The following is a 20,838-nucleotide window of genomic DNA, read 5'->3' as shown; positions in this document are numbered from 1 at the left end:
GTTCCTTCGAAGCCAGCAGTGGCAGGTGCTGAGCTTTGCTGCTGCCACTGGGAATTGGCTCTACTGTGTGTTTCCCAGTATATCCCAGAGACTCTAGGAATCCCTAACATGTACAAGATTTGTTTATTTGTTCACCAAAGTGTCAGTCCATTTAGGCAAGCAGCCAAGCCTTCTTGCTGTTTGTCCATGACTAGTCCAATAGTTATTTTAAAACCTCAAAGACCGTTTTCATTTCAGAAAGTCTTCTATGATTAACTATTATATTTGCCTGGTGGAAATATTAAAAGCGAAAGGGTTTATCTGTCTGTTCTACCTGAATAGAGGGACAGTTTTCCTTTTTCACTCCCTGGTGAGATTATATGCCACTTTATGGAAATCGGATGTCATTACAGTTGTATACTCTAAGAATCCCAACATGTAGGGTAAAGAATCAAAAAAGAAAAAAAACAGGAAAAGACAGAGAGGAATCTTGTTTCTGGGCTTATTGAACTTTTTAAATTACTTTTCCATTTTTAAAATTATGTCTCACAACTTTAATATTTGGACATGGTGTTGTAAAGAGTTAACTGTGCTGTATAACCCAAACTAATGAATTCTTATTACTTTACATATTCTCTAGAAACCAGTGATGGAGAGAAGTGGAGTTTTAGGATGTGTTTTTTTTACTTAGTGGCTAACACAGTTGCTCCGCTAAGTCTTAGTAGCAGGAGGCAAATTAAGAGATAGCATAAAATTTTAGGTACATCCAAAGCTTTTGCTAAGCATAAGAAAATGCTCGCATATTTGAATTATTCCCTCACTATTGCAGATGATTTACCTCAGAGACATTTTTCCATTACCTCTGGTGTCCTACTTCTCCCATCTTATCCAGGCACTCGATGAAGTCTTGTTCTCCGCGTGTCACCAACTAGCTTCCTTATTGTCGCTCCTATTATAATTTTCACTGCTAAACCAGTATGTATGTTTTTATTAGCACTTCAATCATGTATGACCGTTTGTCTGGCCTTCTCGTATTTCTAGACTTTCCTGCTTTCCAGTATATCCAGATCACAGCTTACGAAAACTCCGAGTGTTCTCTCTCCTTCGTACACTCCAGCAATACTCCAACCCCTCATTTCTCACAAGGAACTCCCATCCACTTGCTTTCTTCCTTACCGTGCTCCATTTTTGAGCTCACTCATTGTTCACTCTCATTCCTTATAGACTCAAGGCACAGCTCTGCCCCCTGAACAATATATCTTCGCTTTTCATAGTTGCATTTTCATTTGTGTCTTTTCTTCATTCTTTTTCTCTCCGTGGCTTCTAGCCAGGATGGACTGGGGATGTGTTCCCTAGCTCTGATTTGCCATGTAAGCTGGGAATGGATGATGGATGGGACACTTGATGATTAATCGTTTCTTTCATTCCCTCTGGGGGCACCTGGCATTGCCACTCGCTCAGAAGGACAGGATATCTGGCTAGTATGGCCTTTGGGTCTGACCAGTTTTATGGCCCATGCTTATTGTTCCTAACTGCGTCTTTTCGTGTCCTCCCAAGTTTTCAACTATTTGTACCTTTCTTTCATGCCATTTCCTTATACTTGTAACAGGTCTTCTTATTTACCATGCAGTCAACGCACCGATCCCTCCCTTCATATCCAGCTCTCTCCTTAAAATATTCAGTCCCTCACTAGATTTTTTCTCTAACCTTAACATTTCCAAATGGCCTCAGCTGCTCCCAGAATAGCAGAGGGTACGAAGAATAGTGCCACCCACCTTTACCATCCTTTGGGATCTCTCCACACCACGCAGACGTTCAGACTCCAATTGATAAACTGGACCAATAACCAGGCAGCAGCATGAGACGAGCTAAGTACCCATTTCTAACTTCCATCTGAACTCATTAATGGAAGAGAAAGTCAAAATAAGATGAGCCTGTATTGCCGCAGCAGAGGTCTAGTATTTTCCCCCTTAAGAAACAGATTGCATCTCAGAGCTTTACGAAACACTTTCTCAGGATGGTACGAGATCCATCTTCAACTGCGTACTGTGTTAGCATGAATTTAAGTAACCAAGCCACTGATATCAGCGTGAAGATCGGGTCCTATCGAAGACGTCTTCAGGGTGAAACTACGTAGTTGGTAGACATGATCCTATAGGACCTTCTGCACTGAAATAGCACTATTAAAGGAATATATTAGCTATTTTTTCAATGTTTTACTTTCGGTCATTTAAGAAGATCGGAAGTGTCTGTCTAGATGCTTATGCAGTGCCCAGGCGAAGCAGAGCTCTCTTATGCACCTCTATTATCTTCTTCCTGAACAGAACAGTGCTTGATACAGATCCAGAGTTACCATCCGCGTTCGCACCCACCATGCCTGTAGTCTCAGGGATGCATTTGGCCGAACTTCGTCGATGGAATCCAGGCCTTTAGTCGTCCTTCCTTGTTGAATTACTGCTCCTGACCGCGGAACGTGCGACTTACGCTTTTGTTACGTACGTTCGTCGCTGACGAATCGGCTCTCCCACTGGTCGCCAGTATGCTATTCTGGCTAATCCGCCTCCAGGATGAAATGATGATGTATCTCGCCGCAGCCCATCTATAGAGTTTGCCCATACTCCGTCCCGAGTATTCTTGGTACTTTTCCGAAAACACTTTTGTCTTACTCCGTGGCCCAGTGCAGTCGAGTTTGCAGATGGGAAGTTTGGACTTTCAGGTACAGCCCGATCCATAGTTACATAGGTTACTGTGTGCAGCATAATTTTAAGTATACCAAGCCTACTTTGATAACCGCCAGAAGGCCTTATGATCATCCGCAATGGATTCTGCTACTCAACGTTGAAAAAGTGATTTCGTTTAATATCTCTTGAGGTCATCTGTTCTTTAGGGAGGACAACATCTAGACTCTGATTGCACATTGGCCAATAGCAGGGCTCATTCTTATTTTGGACTTTCTTGCTCCCATTCTTGAACGCCTAAGTACCTAGATATGATCAGGATAAGTGAGCTGGTACTTGCTTCGGTGTGCTTCTGGCTGCGGTAGGGTTCAGTTTATCATCATTGAGTCTGACACTTGGGTGCGATGGTATCTCAAGAATACCAGAGAATCTTCGCGGTTACTCCCCTCAGTTCGAGGGGGAGGTGAGTACTGTGAAATCGAAAAGTCGTGTGTTTTAATTAAAGAGTCTGCTTAATAGGTTGCACTATATCTTTATGTTACCTCTCTTTTCTATCGGAGGACAGTAGTAGGGGGGCACTTGGTAGAGTTTTTGTAAGGCGTGAGAAATCTCAGTGAGGAGAGGAACGGCGTATCTGAAGTGAATCGGATAGTAAAGCCTATAGTGTGTAGCGTCTGCTAAGATGCGATCCTCTCTCTGTTCTCCTCTCCTGATGGTTTGACAAGGTGTTTGAAATTTGCATCGTGCTCATAGTGCTGAGACGCCAAGATCCGAATTAGCAGAGTTAAACACAATTAGAACCTGCAGCCGCGACCACAAACCAAGCGCCTTTTCATATCGATATAAAGGGCTCTTTAACGATCGTACTACCTCCGCCGACGAGGAGTGCGCTGAACGTGCTATTGCCCTCTAGGGTGCGCCAATTCCCGACGGTATGCCCTCTGGCGGTCTCCCACAAGTACACTATTGTGTGACTGGCTTGGAAAGCATCTGGAACTTCGAATTGCACTGGCCAGGTAAACAGGAAAAGCCCGCAAACCTTAGAATATTCATTTCTGTTTTGGGCCAGTGGGGAGGCTCATCAGCACAGCGTACCATTGCAGTCCGCAGAACTCCACCCAACAAACAGCTCAGGCACCGGCCCGCACGGGGCACCCTGGATCTGATCACGTATTGGGAGTAAGATCCATGCTAACAGAATCGTTTTACTAAAGACGAAATTGAAAAAAAGTTTGAAAAAACTCCAAGGCTAAGTGATGGAGAAGGACACACCAGAGACTCAGTAACAGTGCCATGTATGAAAGTTAAGGAGCTCAGACAAGGTCCTGACTCAGAAATACCAAAAGAGGCAAACAGGTAAGGTCATGTGGGTAGGACCGAAAACGTGCCGCTTTCTGCGCTGAGCTGCATGCATATCAGGGGGGTCCGCCACACTGACCCACTCCTGTCTGGGATGCATGTGGGTTAGATGAAGGTGTGTAATCTGTCGACCATTGGCTTGAGGATCGGCGACGAGGGAAGCATGAAGGAGGACGGCTTGGGAGAGAGGCAATACAGCACTCCCGTTCTCCCCAACAGCCAGGACTTTATTCTCACACGCTGACGGAAGCTGCCCTCCCAGCCCCTCCCAAGCCACTCTCACACCACAATGAAGCCATTGGAAGCGCCTCTAGGTGAGTAGCACCTTTGATAATATAAAAACACTGAGTTCAAAGCAAGCGTTTTTAATGATTAAATCTGCCCTGAGGACTTGGGATGCCAATTTCGCTGGGCTCAGACAGTTTACTGAGAAAAAGTCTTTAAACATGTCTGAGGATGGGATGGAAATCCTCAGGGACATTCCATTGAAGCTCTCTTGAGGTATCAAAGCCTTTGGCAAAAGTTTGGGCAGTGGCACCTTATTCGTCCTCCATGGTAGGACACTTTGACCACGCCATGCCATGTAGCAGTTAATCTGGTATCATTGATTAATGCAAAGCCAGCTGCAAATGTTCCCTTAGTGTTATGCCTGGGGCATTCAATGCCAATCCGTCTTTATCTCAACGTGTCTCATACTCAGGGGAGTGGTGATACGTTCATGGTAACCGGTTGAAATTCTGGAATTTAATTAAAGGGGCAGAGATGGCTCATTCCTACTGGCTGTTTTCGCTCCTGCTTAAAGAAAATCCTCTCCTTGCAGGTAGCCAGGCATGAGGGAGGGGAGCAGGATTTGCTGCTGAGCTTTTCCGTTTGGCTAGCAAGGATCTTCCTGCTACAGCACGTGTGGGTGGGTGATGGGTGTTTAGAGTGAATCTTCCATGATAACCACGCCATGCGGTTGGAGGGAGGGGTTAAAGCGATCTCCAGAGATTGGATAGGGGGATGGTTCGCCTGCTGATTAACAGGAAAAGAAAGCACAACTGAAACAGGCTTGCTTGCTTTTGGTAAGGAGGGAGCTGGAGATAATGAAGGCTGCATAAGACAGTGGTCTTACCAGTGGCCGCGCATGCAGGCCGAATTTCTGCTGCGCCGACCTGCGTCTGTAGATCTCTAACACCAGAGCCACAGGCATTCATCATTATGATGTAAAATGGCAAACATGTAGTGAATTCACATGGCTAGCAAGTGTGAATAAGTGGTTGTTCATGTGAAGAGATAGCATTGTGTCTGTAAATGTATCTTTTTAAATATCTCTCTCCTTTTTCCGCCTTCCCCATGAGCTGCAGCAAATTTTCAAGCCTCTCTACTCCATCCGAAAGCTTATCTCAATAAGGCGGCAGAAAAAAAGACGAACACGAGTCTGTTTCTCGGAAATGGTACTCGGAAATCATGAATGAGAATGCAAAGAGTACGTGAGTGGACGACTTACAGGAAAGAATGTCAGTGAACGGGAGGACAGTAAGAGGACGCTCATGATTGATAGAGTGTGCGATAGGAAAGATCAGAGGTATCAGGAAATGCGAGTGGTGGGGAATGCAACTCTGGGGCTGTCGTGACAAACGGACATTGCTCCGACGTCGTGAGGAGCTCAGGAACAGCAGAGCGGATCACAGAAGTGCCGCTGCAGCGCCCGTATACCACTCATGCTCACCATGTTCCACGTCCGTGCCTAGCCGTCAGATTCGAAACACATGGGGGAGGCTCCATAGCACCCGCCCACTCAACCCGCATGGACGCCCAAAAGGCTGTCATTCTCCGAATTTTAGTGCCTTTTCCTTCCTCCTCCTACCCAAACTACTTACAAAGTTTCTCTGCCCTCTTTTTATTAATGATTAATAAAGGAATGACTTTCATGATTATTTAAACGATAGTGACTTATTCCTTAAGCAAGCATGTATCGAAAGGGGGAGGTGCGGGTTGTTTACAGGGAATGAGTCGTCAATGGGAAGGGGGGGTTCATCAGGGGAAACAAAACACAGCGTTCACCGCCCCCCCCCCCCACCCCCCCCGTTTTACCCTGGCCCATGATGAAATACGTTTTCAAAGCTTCTCTGAGCTCACCGTTTCCTGGTTTGGCTCTGTCGAATATCTCCTGGTCGTGGCTGCAGCTATCAGCAGCCAGGGTTGATTGCCTCAGCTCCCACCCCGCCAGAAAGCTCCCCTTAGCTCACAAGATTATGGAGCACACAGAAGCAGCAATAACAAAGGGGAATTTTGGTGATGTCTGAGTTCGTAATCTGTAATGTTGCCGGCCAGTGCAGCCTTTAAGATGAGCCAAATGCATTCTACCACCATTCTGCACTGTAGTATTGAACAACTTCCTGCTACTGTCCAGCTGCCTGATGTATGGCTTCATAGCCATGGGCTATCAAGGGTAGGCGGTTCTCCACAGGTAATACAGGCATTTCAACATCCCCAACTGTTTTCTGTTCTGGAAATAATTCCCTTGCTGCAGCCGTTTAAACAGGATAGTGTCCGTTGAAGATGTGACGTTCTGATACCTTCTAAGCATCCTACGGATGTTGGTGAACATCCTTGTGATTCCACGCTAGTGCTTCGAGCACCATTGAAAAGTACCCGTCTGTGTCTTAGGATGTACTGGTCCCTTGGTGCTCCGGTGGTGCAAGGGGTGTGGTCGAAATAGTTGTGTGGCGTTAGATGGAACCCAATCAATAGTTAGGATCCATGCAGTCAAAGCTCATCCACTAATAGCCTGCACATTTCTAGATCACAACCCTTTCTGTATAGCAGCACGGTTAGTGATGCTTTGGCTATTGCATCTACAGCAGGGCCCCCAGCCAGTAGAGAATTTCATTGCCAATAATTGATTCGGCCGAGCTACGTAGCTGTTGGCCTTGCAAGCTTCCTAGGGGTATTCCACTCATCTTCTAGCTTGATGGGCTGATCGTCATTCTTAGTATAGTCTGGCGTATTTCTGGGCAGGTGGAAAGCAAGTTCACAAAGTTTCATGAAAGTGCCCTTACGCATGCGGAAGTTTCGCAGCCACTGGGAATCGTCCCAAACCTGCAAAACTATGCAGTCCCACCAACCTGTGCTTGTTTCCCAGGCCCAAAATCAGCATTCAATGGCTAGAACCTGCCCCATTACCAGCAGGATCTCCAAAGCGCAGGGGCCCACGGTTTGAGAGAATTCTGTGTACATGTCCTCATCACTCTCGTCGCCGCGCTGCCATAGCTGCCGCCTCCTCACCTGGTTTTGCAGGTCCTGGTTCAGCATAGACTGCACGATAATGCGTGAGGTGTTTACAACGTCCATGATTGCTATCTTGAGCTCAGCAGGGTCCATGCTTGCTGTGCTATGGCGTTTGCACAGTTCACCCAGGAAAAAAGGCACGAAATGGTTGTCTGCTGCTTTCACGGAGGGAGGGGAAGGATGTACCCAGAACCACCTGCGACAATGTTTTTTGCCCCATCAGGCACTGGGATCTCAACCCAGAATTCCAAGGGCGGGGGAGACTGCGGGAACTATCGGATAGCTACCCACAGTGCGACGCTCCGGAAATCAGCACCAGCCTGGGTGCATGGACGCACACTGCCAAATTAATGTGCTTAGTGTGGCCGCATGCACTCGACTTTATACAGTCTGTTTTAAAAAAATGGTTTCTGTAAAATCAGTATAATCCCATAGTGTAGTTTTTTCAGAATGCATACTGTTTTGGTATAAGTGGTTTATTTTAGTAAGAAACAACAGCAAATTCAAATGACGTATGTCAGCTCAAATTTAAAGACACATAACCCCACACTAGGATGTAAATAAAAATACGCTCAACTTCCATTACTTTGGGCAAAAGCCTGAGAGAACCAAAATGTGTCCTGTACCCTGAAGGTCAGCAGACTTAGGAACTGAATTCAAGTCATATACCTTCCTTTTGAAAACGCTCTGCCCCCATACCGGCCATTCACATCTAGAGGCTCTGGGTGAAGGCAAGTCTGTTCAGCGGATACTGTATAGGCATAGCCCGGTAGTGTCGATGCAGCATACAGCGACAGAAAGAGTTTTTTCTGTCCGTGTAGGAGCATCACCTCCACAGATATTAGTTACGGCAACGGAAGCACTTTTCCATTGGCATGGCTGCATCTATACTGGGGATTATGTCAGTCAGTAACTCGGGGGGTTTCACTCCCCTGGGTGATGTAGCTATATCAATGTAATTGTAGACCAAGCCAGAGAGCTAGAGTAGATCAGGTGCTGTCAGTTGCTGTATGACACCTTCTCTTGTACCTGGGACCCAAACAATGTAGGGCTTTAAAAGTCAGTATCAGCGCCTTGAATTGCAGCTAAAACCAGATAATGAGGCTAGAGCACCCCCTGGATACTGATTTAATATGCTCTCTGTAGCTAGCACAATTAATAAAACAGCTGCTGTACACTGCATCAGCTGCACTTTCTGAGCGATCTTCCAGATATGATCCCTTGTGTGGTGCATTGCATTAATCCAGTCTGCAGGTGACAAGGACAAGAATAATTGGCTAGGTCTGCATGAGAAAGAAATGTTCGCCTTTGTACCAAATGTAGTGGGGGCGGGGGGTGGGAGGCATTTTTGGCCACGTGAGCTACAAGTGGATCTGGAAGCGCAACCAAAATTGACAAAAGGTGGGAAGGGCCTTTCAGTTATGGGGAGACAGTCTCCTGCCACACTTTCTAAATGTTCCTTCTCAACCTGTCTTATTATATGTAACCTATAGGATTTCTTACTAAACTGCGATATGATCCTCATTAACATTTTAGGCGGGCATTAAAATAGCACTCCTCAATGGGCTGACTTTGTCTTCAGATTTTCTTTAGAGGCTGCGTATATCTTGGAATGTGTTCATTATTTACCATTGTCACATACCTGATGGATGGAGAATATCCCCCCTTTTCTAGAGGCTGTTTGTAATCTCTGCCAGTGATATGGAAGAAGTCCTCCACCGATTATTTTTAAACATATCAATGTGTGTTGTGTGGTAGCTATCATTACTCTCCCTTCTCCCCGAGTACCTTACCTTGTGCAGTCCAGGGACAGAAGGTGGAAGTCTGCTGAGATGATTTGTGAGTTTCTTAAATAAATCAACCCTTTAAAGTCTTTATGGCTGATTCTTTCAACCTGAAAATAAAAATATCTTCACAATTTTGCATCTTCCTCCACAGGCTGTCTCTCATTACCAGTGAATAGGAGTGGCTGTCACTATACGAACCTGGCATGGGCTCTACAGACTCATTGTTACATTTCTGCTCCCCGTAGCGTGACAATACAACAATGCAGGCAAAGCAGCTTTTTCAACAAATGTAAGTCTTGAAAAAAGACCACTTTTTTATAACACGAGCAGTTTGTCTAACTCTCTTTTGTTTTTTATACTGACTCTGTCAACGTGAAAATCCCATTTTGTGTTAACATTTTGCATCTACAATAGTTACAAACATCAACTAAGATTATTACAGCTGAAAAGCTAATGGGGGACAGGAAACATTTTTCTTTTCTTTTCTTTCCCTCCCCCCACCTCCGTTTACTTTGTACATTTGACAGCGCCCTGTTGATAGAGTCAGTTTAATAGTTTTCCCTGTGTAGTCAGGGTCCAGTCCAACTCCCAGTGGAGTCTTTGGATTTTTTTTAGTCAATGAAAAAAACAAAACATGACAATATGCATCTAATCATCTGCCCAGCTACAATTTTAGATCCCAACCCTGCAAAGACTTACACATGTGCTTAACTGTACACACTGAATAGTTCTGCTGGAGCCAGCAGAACTGCTCACAGGGCGTTAAGTTAATCTTGCACAAGTGTTTGCAGGATCGGGTATTAAGTAACTGTTTGGCTTATCTCCATTATTCTAATTTATACACACTTCCGCTGGTAAAATGATGTATTTATTTTAAGCTGTTTTAAATGAATTAATATGAGAAAGATGTAGCAAAACAAGCTATTACAGTGTGATTATTTTGTGAATTAGATATTTCCTTAGTTGCCTGCATATTGATTCCATAAAAATCCACGATTAGATGGTTTCTAGGATAGACAGTTTTTCACCAGCAGCTATTTCAGTCTTTAGATGACTGGATTAGAAAAACCACTGCTTTTATGACAGCTTATTGTTTGACTCTGTATGTTCTTAGACAAACTGAACTTTGACCATTTTTTAAAAATAATGTAATTAATATCGAGTAAGGGATAATCTTCTCTTGATTTGCAAGAATTTAAGCATATAACTTATTCAGGCATCAGACGAAATGGAAGCTGTTGGGTGCCTCTGATAGCCAGCATCCAAAGTTGCAGTCATTCCTACAGCCCAGCTGACTGCATAAAATATGAAGGTAGCTACATGTGTGGGTGTCACGAGATGCCAGAAGTCTGGTGGTTCTGTAAAAAGTGGTGAATTGAGTTTTTTAATTGGCCCTGTCAGTTTGTAAGATCCTTAATCCTGTAGCCCCTGGATACTGCTTCCTTTTGCCTCTTCCAGAGAGTTGCTTGCATGTTAGGTATACTTTTGCTGCTACTTATATCACTGAGCTTTCAGTAGCATGCTTTGCTGTGGTGAACTTTAGGGCTTGAAACTTCCTCTCCTTTCATATTCATCCTAACCCATCTCTCCTCTCTTTTAAAATGTTGTTTCTGGAAAAGAAAGTAGACATCTGCTGATCCTGTAGTTCTCTCCCTCTAAACCATTTTGCCTCTTTCTCTTTAGAAGACTTCCTTGATTAGCTTAATCAAAACACCTTCAACATTCAAACTGATTAATGTGCTTTGTACATTTAACATTGTACAGTGCCCAAGTCCTTTGGCAGTTCAGGTGTGTTAGATATAATATTAAAAATGCAAATATGAACACTTTGTATAAAACACACTTGTCAAGTGAAATGTCAACCAAAATGACTGTCAGTGCTGTTCTGACTCAAAATTAAAGGGTTACTTCTCTCACTACATATTTTTTAAAACATTAACAACCTAGTAGCAAGATCATTTGTACCTCCAGATTGACCTTTTAAAAAGAGTAATTCCAGTTAAGAAAGAGGAATTGAAATTATCTTCGACAGCTTGAAGTCCAAATCCAAATACCCCTTTCTGATCGTACAGCATTTAGGGTTTTTCTTCCTGTCCACTGGCACATCTCAGTGAGTTTATAATAAGGTAATTTTAAAAGCTGTAGTGTGTTGTCCCAAGTTTTGCCTTTTCCTCTTGGAAAGCAGTTAGGTCTAATTTTCAAATGTGCCTAGTGATTGTGTTTGCCCAGCTTGAGACATTCTGGAAGTGTCTGATTTTCAGAAAGTGCTGAACCTGTGCCCTCTGGAAAGCAGGGCCCTACAGTATCTTATGTTGGGCACCCAAAATTTGAGCCACTCTAGATCAGCAGTCTTTGTGTATAATACTTTACCTAGCCATCATGGCTACTGGGATGTAGGTCAGTGCAAGGCACTCAACAGTCTCTGGTTTCGTCCTGTACTGTGGGTTGGCTGTGTGGATTCTAAGCTTAGGTTACCACCATCCTGACTGTCAATGGATAGAATCTGGGTTTAGGAGGATGTCTGTAATTCTTTGAAACAATTTGTTTTCATACCCTTAGACATCAGTACAAATCAGAGTCAGAGGTTGCCTGTAGCTATCTGAGACTGTTTATTCAAAATAGAAAGAGAATTGTCTCAACAAAGTTTTAAAAAATATTCCTTATGGGCCAAAATCTGTGTGCTTTATATGTTAGAGTTCATAGATAGTAACCCTTTCAAAGCCTTTGTTGTTGGTGCCATCTGGATCCCAAATGGAAATTATTACTTGAACACAATTTGCTTTTATAATAATTACAAGGCATAGTCTAGCCCAGGGGTTGGCAACCTGCAGCACGCAAACTGATTTTCAGTGGCACACTGCTGCCAGCAGTGATCCTGGCCGCCAGCCCCACTCAGCCTGCTGCTGGCCTGGATGGACAGAACCCTGGATTGGCAGTGGGGCTGGTAGCCGGGACCCCTCCTGCCAGGGGCCAGTGGCCGGAAACCCCACTGCCGGTCTGGGGTTCCGTCCGCTGGCCCCTGTAAATGTAAAATGTATTACTGGCATGCGAAACCTTAAATTACAGTAAATAAATGAAGACTTGGCACCCTACTTCTCAAAGGTTACCAGCCCCTGGTCTAGCCATTCTTGGAGCACAGTTCTGGCAACAATGAGGAGAAAGCCTGGCCCAGTGATTAGAAACCGAGACAAGGGATCAGCAGTACGAACGGCTGTCTGACCTTAAACAAGCCACTTACCTTCTCTCTGCCTCAGTTTTCCCATCTGTAAAAGGAAGGGAAATAATTTTCACCTACTTCACAGGGGTATTCTGTGATACTCAGTTTATTGTAAAGTGCTTTCAGATCTTCAGGTGAAAAGAGCTACAGAAATTCAAAATATGATAGTAATTTAAGTATTAAAGCTGAAGTTGATTATATGCGAGAAAAAAGTTCAAAATTTTGTCAGGCTACATAGAAAGCAGATCATTCAGAAACAAGGTTGCTTGGTATGGTCCCAATTCTGTACCTTATTACAATGCATGGGCAGACCCTCTTGCACCCACATAGAGCTCCGCTGATCTCAACCCAACTTCTGCTATAGAGAATGTGATCTAGTTGGTCACGACACATACACGTTCTGGAACAGCCCAGAGACTCAAACACTCTGGATGCACACAAGCTTACAGAAAAATCTTTGACATACATCAATAAAAGCTCAGCCTGTTACATTCTGGGGGACACTTCCCCCTGGCAGCTCTTCATAACAGAAAAGAGTGATACTTAACAGCTGCAAGCAAATGCATTCCTATACCATGGAGAAAATTCTACAACTGAATTGTGATCTCATATCTTGTATTTTCTTTAACAAGTCACAATTCTAATATGATTGAGAATTGGTTCAGACCATGGGGCTTGAGCTGATGGAGCTATAGGCAGCAAAGACAAGAAACTGCAGCCTAAACACTAAAACTACTTGGCAGTACACCCAGAGAGAATATCAACCTGTTATCCAGAATTATACCAGTACAGAGTGACTTCAACCCCAATCAGCCATACCTCTTTAGTTGCTTCAGCAAACACATCTTCCACATCTGCTTATGTATCAAAGTATAATACTGCAGTGAACACTCACGTATAACTGTGCTACATAAAAATGTGCTTTTCTGTTTGTATATAAAATTATTGCTCTGTCATCCTTATGGGATATGGGAAAGGGGAAAACTTAAAGCTTTTCCTTACTAGAGTATACCACCCTCCTAGGCTATGTAATACATGAGAAAGGTGGCCACTTCCCTTGTTTCTAAATCAAATGGGAATAAATCAGCCCAGTAACGTAAAATTATATTGAATATACCAATCACTGGTTCAGGAGGCTGTGCTAACTAAAAAGAATTTTATTTGGTATAAAACTCGGCATTTGGATTCTTTCAAGAAACATCAGTTCATATGTCTACTTTTTTATTAGCTTATGCTCTAAATATCTCCTTTTCATCCAGATGAGTTTTCTTTGGGCTAATTCTTTCATTTGTGTCTGACCCAACTTAATAAGGAACAGAATCTGGGAAAATAGTAATCATTCCTTTCCATATTAAAAGGGGAAAGTTCTTTTGAGAACAGAGCATGTCTACTCCAGATGGACTTAAATTGTTCCAGCTAGGAGAGAGACAGTTACTGACTACTTTTATCAGTAATAATAACAACATTTGTTCAATACTGAAGATCTCTAAAATCAGGAAAAGTGAGAGTTAAATTTCAATAGTGATGTTTCACAACCTGCCTGCTTTGTTATGTATATTGATTTAAATGCTATATGTTTAGCCAGAAAAACAGGAATGGGGGGGAAAACCCATGTTTATAGCTGAGTTAATTATGCTGTTGGAATCTTGAACTTCTTGATTGATTTTTACCTATGCAAGCTAACTTTGTCTTAACAGCTCAGTGCATTTCAGATTTTTTTTCTTCAAAGGAAAAGGACCCGATTTGCAGACCTAACTAATGCTACAGTGCCCAAATCCCCTTATTGGTGTCAGGGAGGTCACTACCTTGTCCCCCTTATTTAAAAAATAAATAAAAAAATCTTAACACTGGAAAGTTTTCACCATCTTTTTTGTAATGAGGTCGACCAGAGTGACCTTCAAAGTATTGTACCATGAGAACAGCATCCATTAGTGAAGTTCAGGATCCCATTTTCTATTTTAAGCTGCTATTCAGAAATAATATTTTTCCACTGTTTGGCAAAGTAAAGTATTCATAGCAGTTTTTATTTGTTGTTAAAGTGACAAGGGTTAGTATATAGCTAGATAGGCTTATAGTTGGATTTGATCAGGGTTTGGATCATGGTTTCAGTCTTTAAATGTTTAGGTTAAGAATTCAGTCTCTAAATAGCATTCCCTTTGGGCAGATCACCGAACCTTTAATGTTTATAACGAGCTTTGATATTCTCAGATGGAACATGCTGTTGAAGTGCAAAGTATTGTTCATCTACAATGGGGAAAGATTATTCACTGTGCTACATACAGGAGCAGGAAAGCATCTTTCAGGATAGCTTTTTCCAACTCTAAAATCTTCTCATGATACCGTAAAACAGCACAATTATAAGTAGGAAGTAGCTCCTGGGCATCAGGAAATTCCCCATAACTCAGTGAGAATAGTTTCCCGTAGGTAATGTAGGAACAATAATCAGCTAGATTTGTATAGAATGCATCTGTTTTAAACACATTAGCAACCATATCTAAACTATAGTTATTCAGTAAATCAATAATGAAATCCATTAAAAAAAAAAAGTCACATCGCTAAAGTTTTATAAACAGTCTCCGTGACACATCATCAGGATGCAGAGAAGGCAACTCAGGTTTGTCTGTGCGAAGCCATTGGTAATCAGGGTAGATGTTATTACCAAAGTATCTTCTGAGTCTGCCAGATGTAGAGTGCAGGCATTCTCACCCCCACAGAACCTCCTGCCTGGCAATGAGTATAGCAGTGAATGAAAACAGACAAACAGAAGCAGTTGCTCAGCATGTGACACTGAGGAATAGAAGCTAGTGTCCTGAAGCTGCAAATAGTTGTGTGCATGCAGACCTTGCACCTGAGCAGTGCCCCATTGACTTCAGTATGGGGGAGAGAGTCCTCCTGGGTGTTTGGACTGAAGTGAAGTTAAAGTATGCTGTTTAAATACAGTTTGAGCACTTTCAGAGCTCTTCTGGTGTCTGGGATTTGATGTGGGCCTCCACCCCCCACCCTGCCCGCAGACAAAACGTATATACAGGGCAACCCCCATCTTTTCATGTTCTCTGTGTGTGTGTGTGTATATATATATCTTCCTACTGTATATTCTACTCCATGCATCTGATGAAGTGGGTTTTAGCCCACGAAAGCTTATGCCCAAATAAATTTGTTATTCTCTAAGGTGCCACAAGTACTCCTTGTTGTTTTTGGTGACACAGACTAACACGGCTGCCACTCTGAAACCAGCTTCCTCAAACTTTCTGAATGTCCAGAAGTTCTGCCAGCCCCTTGGGTATACCTGAGCTGTCCCTAAGTGCAATTTTTGAGTGATTTGGTAGCATGCTGTCTAGAATGTAATGTACATTCCGAAGTTTCTAGGATAGACAGTAGGGGAGATGGCCAAAGATGAGGTCTTCAGAGATCTCCAAAGCTATGCAATGAAAGCTTCAGAAGTTGAGAGTGGCGTTACCAGAGGGAAAAAAGGAACAAGGCCATTTTGAGTGTGTTTTGGGTCCTTTTTTTTTGAACTTCGCATTTTCCATCAGAGGAACTCTCTAAGTCAGTGGTTCCCAAACTTTTTGAGGCATCCAATCAACTGCTTTTGTCTCTCTTTGTGACTCACAATTACACATATTTGTCCTGTGCCCTGGCATTGCACCCCAATCCTGGCCTGGTATGGAGGAAAGCCTCCCGGGGGTAGAGGGTGTTTGGAGGGGAACATAAGAACAGCCATACTGGGTCAGACCAAAGGTCCATCTAGCCCAGTATCCTGTCTTCTGACACTGGCCAAAGCCAGGTGCCCCAGAGGGAATGAACAGAACAGGGAATCATCAAGTGATCCATCCCCTGTTGCCCATTCCCAGCTTCTGGCAAACAGAGGCTAGAGACACCATCCCTGCCCATCCTGGCTAATAGCCATTGATGGACCTATCCTCCATGAACTTATCTAGTTCTTTTTTTGAACCGTGTTGTAGTCTTGGCCTTCACAACATCCTCTGGCAGGGAGTTCCACAGGTTGACTGTGTGTTGTGTGAAGAAATACTTCCTTTTGTTTGTTTTAAACCTGCTGCCCATTAATTTGGTGACTCCTTAGTTCTTGTGTTATGAGAAGGAGTAAAGAACACTTCCTTATTTACTTTCTCCACACCAGTCATGATTTTATAGATCTCTATCATATCCGCCCTTAGTCATCTTTTTTCCAAGCTGAAAAGTCCCAGTTTTATTAATCGCTCCTCATATGGAAGCTGTTCAATACCCCTAATCATTTTTGTTCCCCTTTTCTGAACCTTTTCCAAATCCAATATATCTTTTTTGAAATGGGGCGACCACATCTACATGCAGTATTCAAACTGTGGGCGTACCATGGATTTATACAGAGGTAATATGATATTTTCTGTCTTATTATCTATCCCTTTCTTAATGATTCCCAACATTCTCTTCACTTTTTTGACTGCTGCTGCACATTGAGTGGATGTTTTCAGAGAGCTATCCACAATGACTCCAGTATCTCTTTCGTGAGTGGGAACAGCTAAGTTAGCCCCCATCATTTTATATGTAGAGTTGGGATTATGTTTTCCAATGTGCATCACTTCACATTTATCAACATTGAATTTCATCTGCCATTTTATTGCCCAGTCACCCATTTTGAGAGATCCCTTTGTAGCTCTTCACAGTCTGCCCGGAACTTAACTATCTTGAGTAGTTTGTAACTAGGAACTAGTGCTGCAGGTGAGTGCACTGTGTGCTTGCTCTTCAACTCACGTGCCTCCAGGGTCTCCTCTCAACCTGCAAAAGTATTTTAAAAGATTTCCACAAGCATCTTTAAATAGCCTTTGAGATAGCTTCACAATTCGATTGCTACTTAATAAGAATCTAGTTGTAAAGATTTCTACTTAATGCTGCTTTTGGGACTAAAACAATCAAGAAGAGTTAGTGTTATGAATGCAGCTGGCTACGTTTTTGAAAATCCTCTAAAGGGTAAATCTGTGCTTATCCTTCCTCAAACCTCCACGGGGAATTCTGCAAACAATTTTGGGTTATTACCCCAGGATTCTGGAGGGAAGTAGAATCAATCCACATCTTTGTCTGTTTTCAGTGGTAGGCTTCCGTTCTGGGATCAGACATGTAGTATAATGATAAAGCTAAGTATTGTGCTTGCAAATAAGCATTTCATGTGCAATTTTAAAATGACACTTAAATCATTTGCTTCAGAATTTTTCTTGTCTATTCAGTTGAGAGATGTAGGATTTGGTTCTGTGCCAGCTGATCTGTATAATGCTTTGAGTTTACTTAGCACCTTTTAGCCAAAGATCTCAAAATGCTTTACAGATGTGACTATAAAGGGCATCTCATGAGTGGGAATGGGGATACTGAAGCACAGAAGAAAAGGCCCACCGGATTATGAAGGCAGTGTACATTTCCTCAACATTGCAAACCTTAAGTGATTCAGGTGGTCAGCTTCCATTTTCAGAAGTGACTTCAGTGATTTAGGCTTAGGTTCTTGAGTGCTTGTGTCAGTCTTGAAAATGGTACTTAGCCATCTAACTTGCTCAGGCTTTGCAATGCTGAGTGGAACAGTGCTTCAGATTTTAGAAACTTGGATTTGAATGATTAGCTGATAGTCACACATGAAGCTAATGTCAGATTAAAGAATATAAAACAGAATTTTCTAATCATGCAGCTCTCTCATATGCTATACTAGTAGTGAGAATCAAACACTACTCTCTCCTTTACTGATTCTTCCCTGTTGTAGGACTTAAATAGAAGCAAAAGTTTAGTTTGTTTTTTTTCTGGCCAGCATTGTTACTAGTATGTGGTTAATGTACCCTAGAATTCAAGTGATCTAGCCAACTTCAGTGGCTTTGAGGTCACCTTACTTGGACTGCAAGCAGTTTCAGGCCCCATCAGCACTAATTTCCACCCTCTTAGAAAACCATAATTAAAAATAGCTGCAGCTAACATAGATGTGTTGGTTTATGTGGACTGGCATATTGTATTGTAAACTGGGCTCCAAAGTGTCATGCATTTGACAGCCCTGTCACACCAGAGCTTCAGTTATGTCTTCTGGTTGCTAGAAGCCACAGTAGCACATACCAGCGGGCAGGTAGGTGCTCTCTCTCATGCTGCTCCCCCTGCTGGATCCCAGGGCTGGAGGAAGTGAAGGGGTGAGCTGTGTGTCCAGTATTGGCACCCAACTCCCTTGCCTTGCCTGCTGCCTCTTGAGCCAGTTGCATTTAGCTCTCCCCAAGAAACACCCCCCCCCATCCCAGTCCCTAGCAGCAGTCCCAGCACCACCCCAGCAGCTACCCATGCCCTAACAGCCAGACACTTCGCTCTACCCTAGCATCCCACCCACACAGCTGCCTCCCCCTCCCCCAGCAACCCTACTCATCGCTGCCACCTTTGGACTGCTCCATGCTGAAGTCACTGCTTGGAGCAGGATGTGTTGGCATTAACCTCAGTTCTTGTATAAGCAAACTTTAAAATATGCAAATTAGTTCATTAAGTAATTTGTATAAAATGTTACACATGGAGCTGTGCAAAGCTTGGCAGCTATGTAATGATCATCTAGAATGAAAATCGGTCTAGAGATGTAGTCTCTTGTGTGGTGTTTACTGCTGGCAAATCCATGTTAGCTGAAACAGTTTTTAAAAGCTGTACCAATAAGGAGTGGGAAAGTGTCAACTGGATTTTAAAATGATCATATCTTTCATGGAAATTTCCTTTTAATCTTTTTTTTCCTTTAAGTGTGTGTGTTAATGGAACATTTCCACAATTTACATTTGTTTAATGCAGTTAAATTCAAACTAAACATTCTAAAGTCAAGTGTTTTTCATCTGTGCCTTTCCTGGAGTCATTTAATGAGGTCTGTAGTATGGTGTTCTCTGCATTAATCTGATATAAAGCTTTATTGCTGCTTGTTGGAATACAGTCTCTGACTACACCCTTAGTTTGTGCTAAGAATGGAAAATGCTGCATTTCTTGCTCTGATTTTCCTGTGGTAGGGCAGGCTCTGGCTTACTGAAAAATCAGACTAGAAATCTGACATGTTACGGGGGTGGCCCTAGTTAGCTCTGTTTTGATTTCCATTTCAAGCTTTGCTTTTGCTTTTTGTTGCCTTTTCTTGCAAGTACAGTAATCTCTTCAGTACTGTTGTTGGTTTGTTTTGTAGTGTGATTTTACTGTATCTGCTGCAACCGGCAGGCTGACCTGACAGAGAGCTTTTAATTTCTGATTTAAATATTAGAAATTTTTCTCTGATTGCTGTATGTATTGTAACTTCTATATGTTTATCTTTCTAGATCTAGGTTTAGAATTCTATTGGCACACTGTCAGCAACTTTCTGTGAGGAAAGGGAAGAGGCATTTCACTAACTTTGCGTTTCTAACCAGGAGCAGTCAGGAGATCTTTGTTCTTTCCAGCTCTCTTCAGGAATTTCAGTAGGCAAGACTCCAGAGTTCCTCTCCTGTGAAGGGAGGATAAACTTTGGGCATTCTGGACTAAACTAATTGCAGGTATAAATCAACTGGCTTTCCCAGCATTGCACCTGAGATTGATTTGGCTCACTAGCATCTTAGTATGTCTGTTATGAGACATTTCAGAATTTATTTTCTGACTTGTTTGCAGTGTTGAGGACTGCCAGGTTGTCTCCTGGTTTTGAATGTTATGTGAAGGGTAATACAGAGGCAGAAATAAGATTGTTTTGGTGACGTTGACTGTTCATTTCCATACTTCCAAGTGTTATACCCTAATTTCAACCTTAACTCCAATTTTAGTTTTACAAAAAGTTTGGAAATTGCCTCTAATTTGGGTTTTTTATTTGTCTTTGGGCATGAAGACAATATATAAGCTATAAATGTTGACACTGTTTAAATTATGGTGATATTTTTTCCCTTTTGCTTGGGTAGATTCCATTTTTCTCTAACAGGATTATATTGTACACTCAATCAATTCCTTATCTTTGCTTCTGCTTTTTGGTTTATGCTTCTCTTACGATGTTGCTTTGTTTCCTAACTGCAGAATTTTATATACCAAATCTTTTGGGGTTCTTGGCTATTTATATTGCAAATCTGATACTTCAGTCCATTGTATGTCGGTTGTATAACAATAAGAAACTAATTACAAGTGGAAAAATAAATCACCGCATATATACACTTAAGTCTCCATGGAAAAATTCAGGACCTTCTGCAATCTTTGTAACTAGCTAGGAGATCTAATTCTCTGGTATTAGATTAGAGAATCAATATTCTTCAAAGCGCTCTGTCCTGTCACAGTAGGAAGTGCTTTGTCTGACCTGGGGCAGTTCCTATTGTGACAGTGTACTGTTAGAGGGAATTTATTCTCTTATAGGCTTGTTACTGCAGAATAAAGAGGAAATCGACTGTTTTTAGTGACGATTCATGTAGGAGATGGCAGGTGGTGTGACAAGTGGATCTGTGGATACAGCATGCAGGGGTGTTAAGAGGCAGTAGCTGTGTTAATAAAGGAAGGGAATAAGTTCACAATTGCTGAAAGGGAAAATGAGGCAGAGCTTCATAGTAGTTCTGGGGAGTTGAGA

At 42.6% G+C, this 20,838-nt stretch overlaps 1 protein-coding gene across 1 annotated transcript in view; it reads left to right on the top strand.

The window, feature by feature from the left end:
- Positions 1 to 20,838, top strand: part of MRPS5 (mitochondrial ribosomal protein S5) — a 112,252-nt gene that overhangs the window by 23,357 nt on the left and 68,057 nt on the right. The window contains exon 2 of the mRNA XM_075061292.1: positions 9,228 to 9,365. Coding sequence (XP_074917393.1) covers positions 9,228 to 9,365 — 138 coding nt within the window. The remainder of the gene's footprint in view (positions 1 to 9,227; positions 9,366 to 20,838) is intronic.

This window comes from Chelonoidis abingdonii, unplaced genomic scaffold (genome assembly GCF_003597395.2).
Source record: "Chelonoidis abingdonii isolate Lonesome George unplaced genomic scaffold, CheloAbing_2.0 scaffold0001, whole genome shotgun sequence".
Lineage (NCBI taxonomy): Eukaryota > Metazoa > Chordata > Testudines > Testudinidae > Chelonoidis > Chelonoidis abingdonii.
This window is presented reverse-complemented; position numbering and strand designations above follow the sequence as displayed.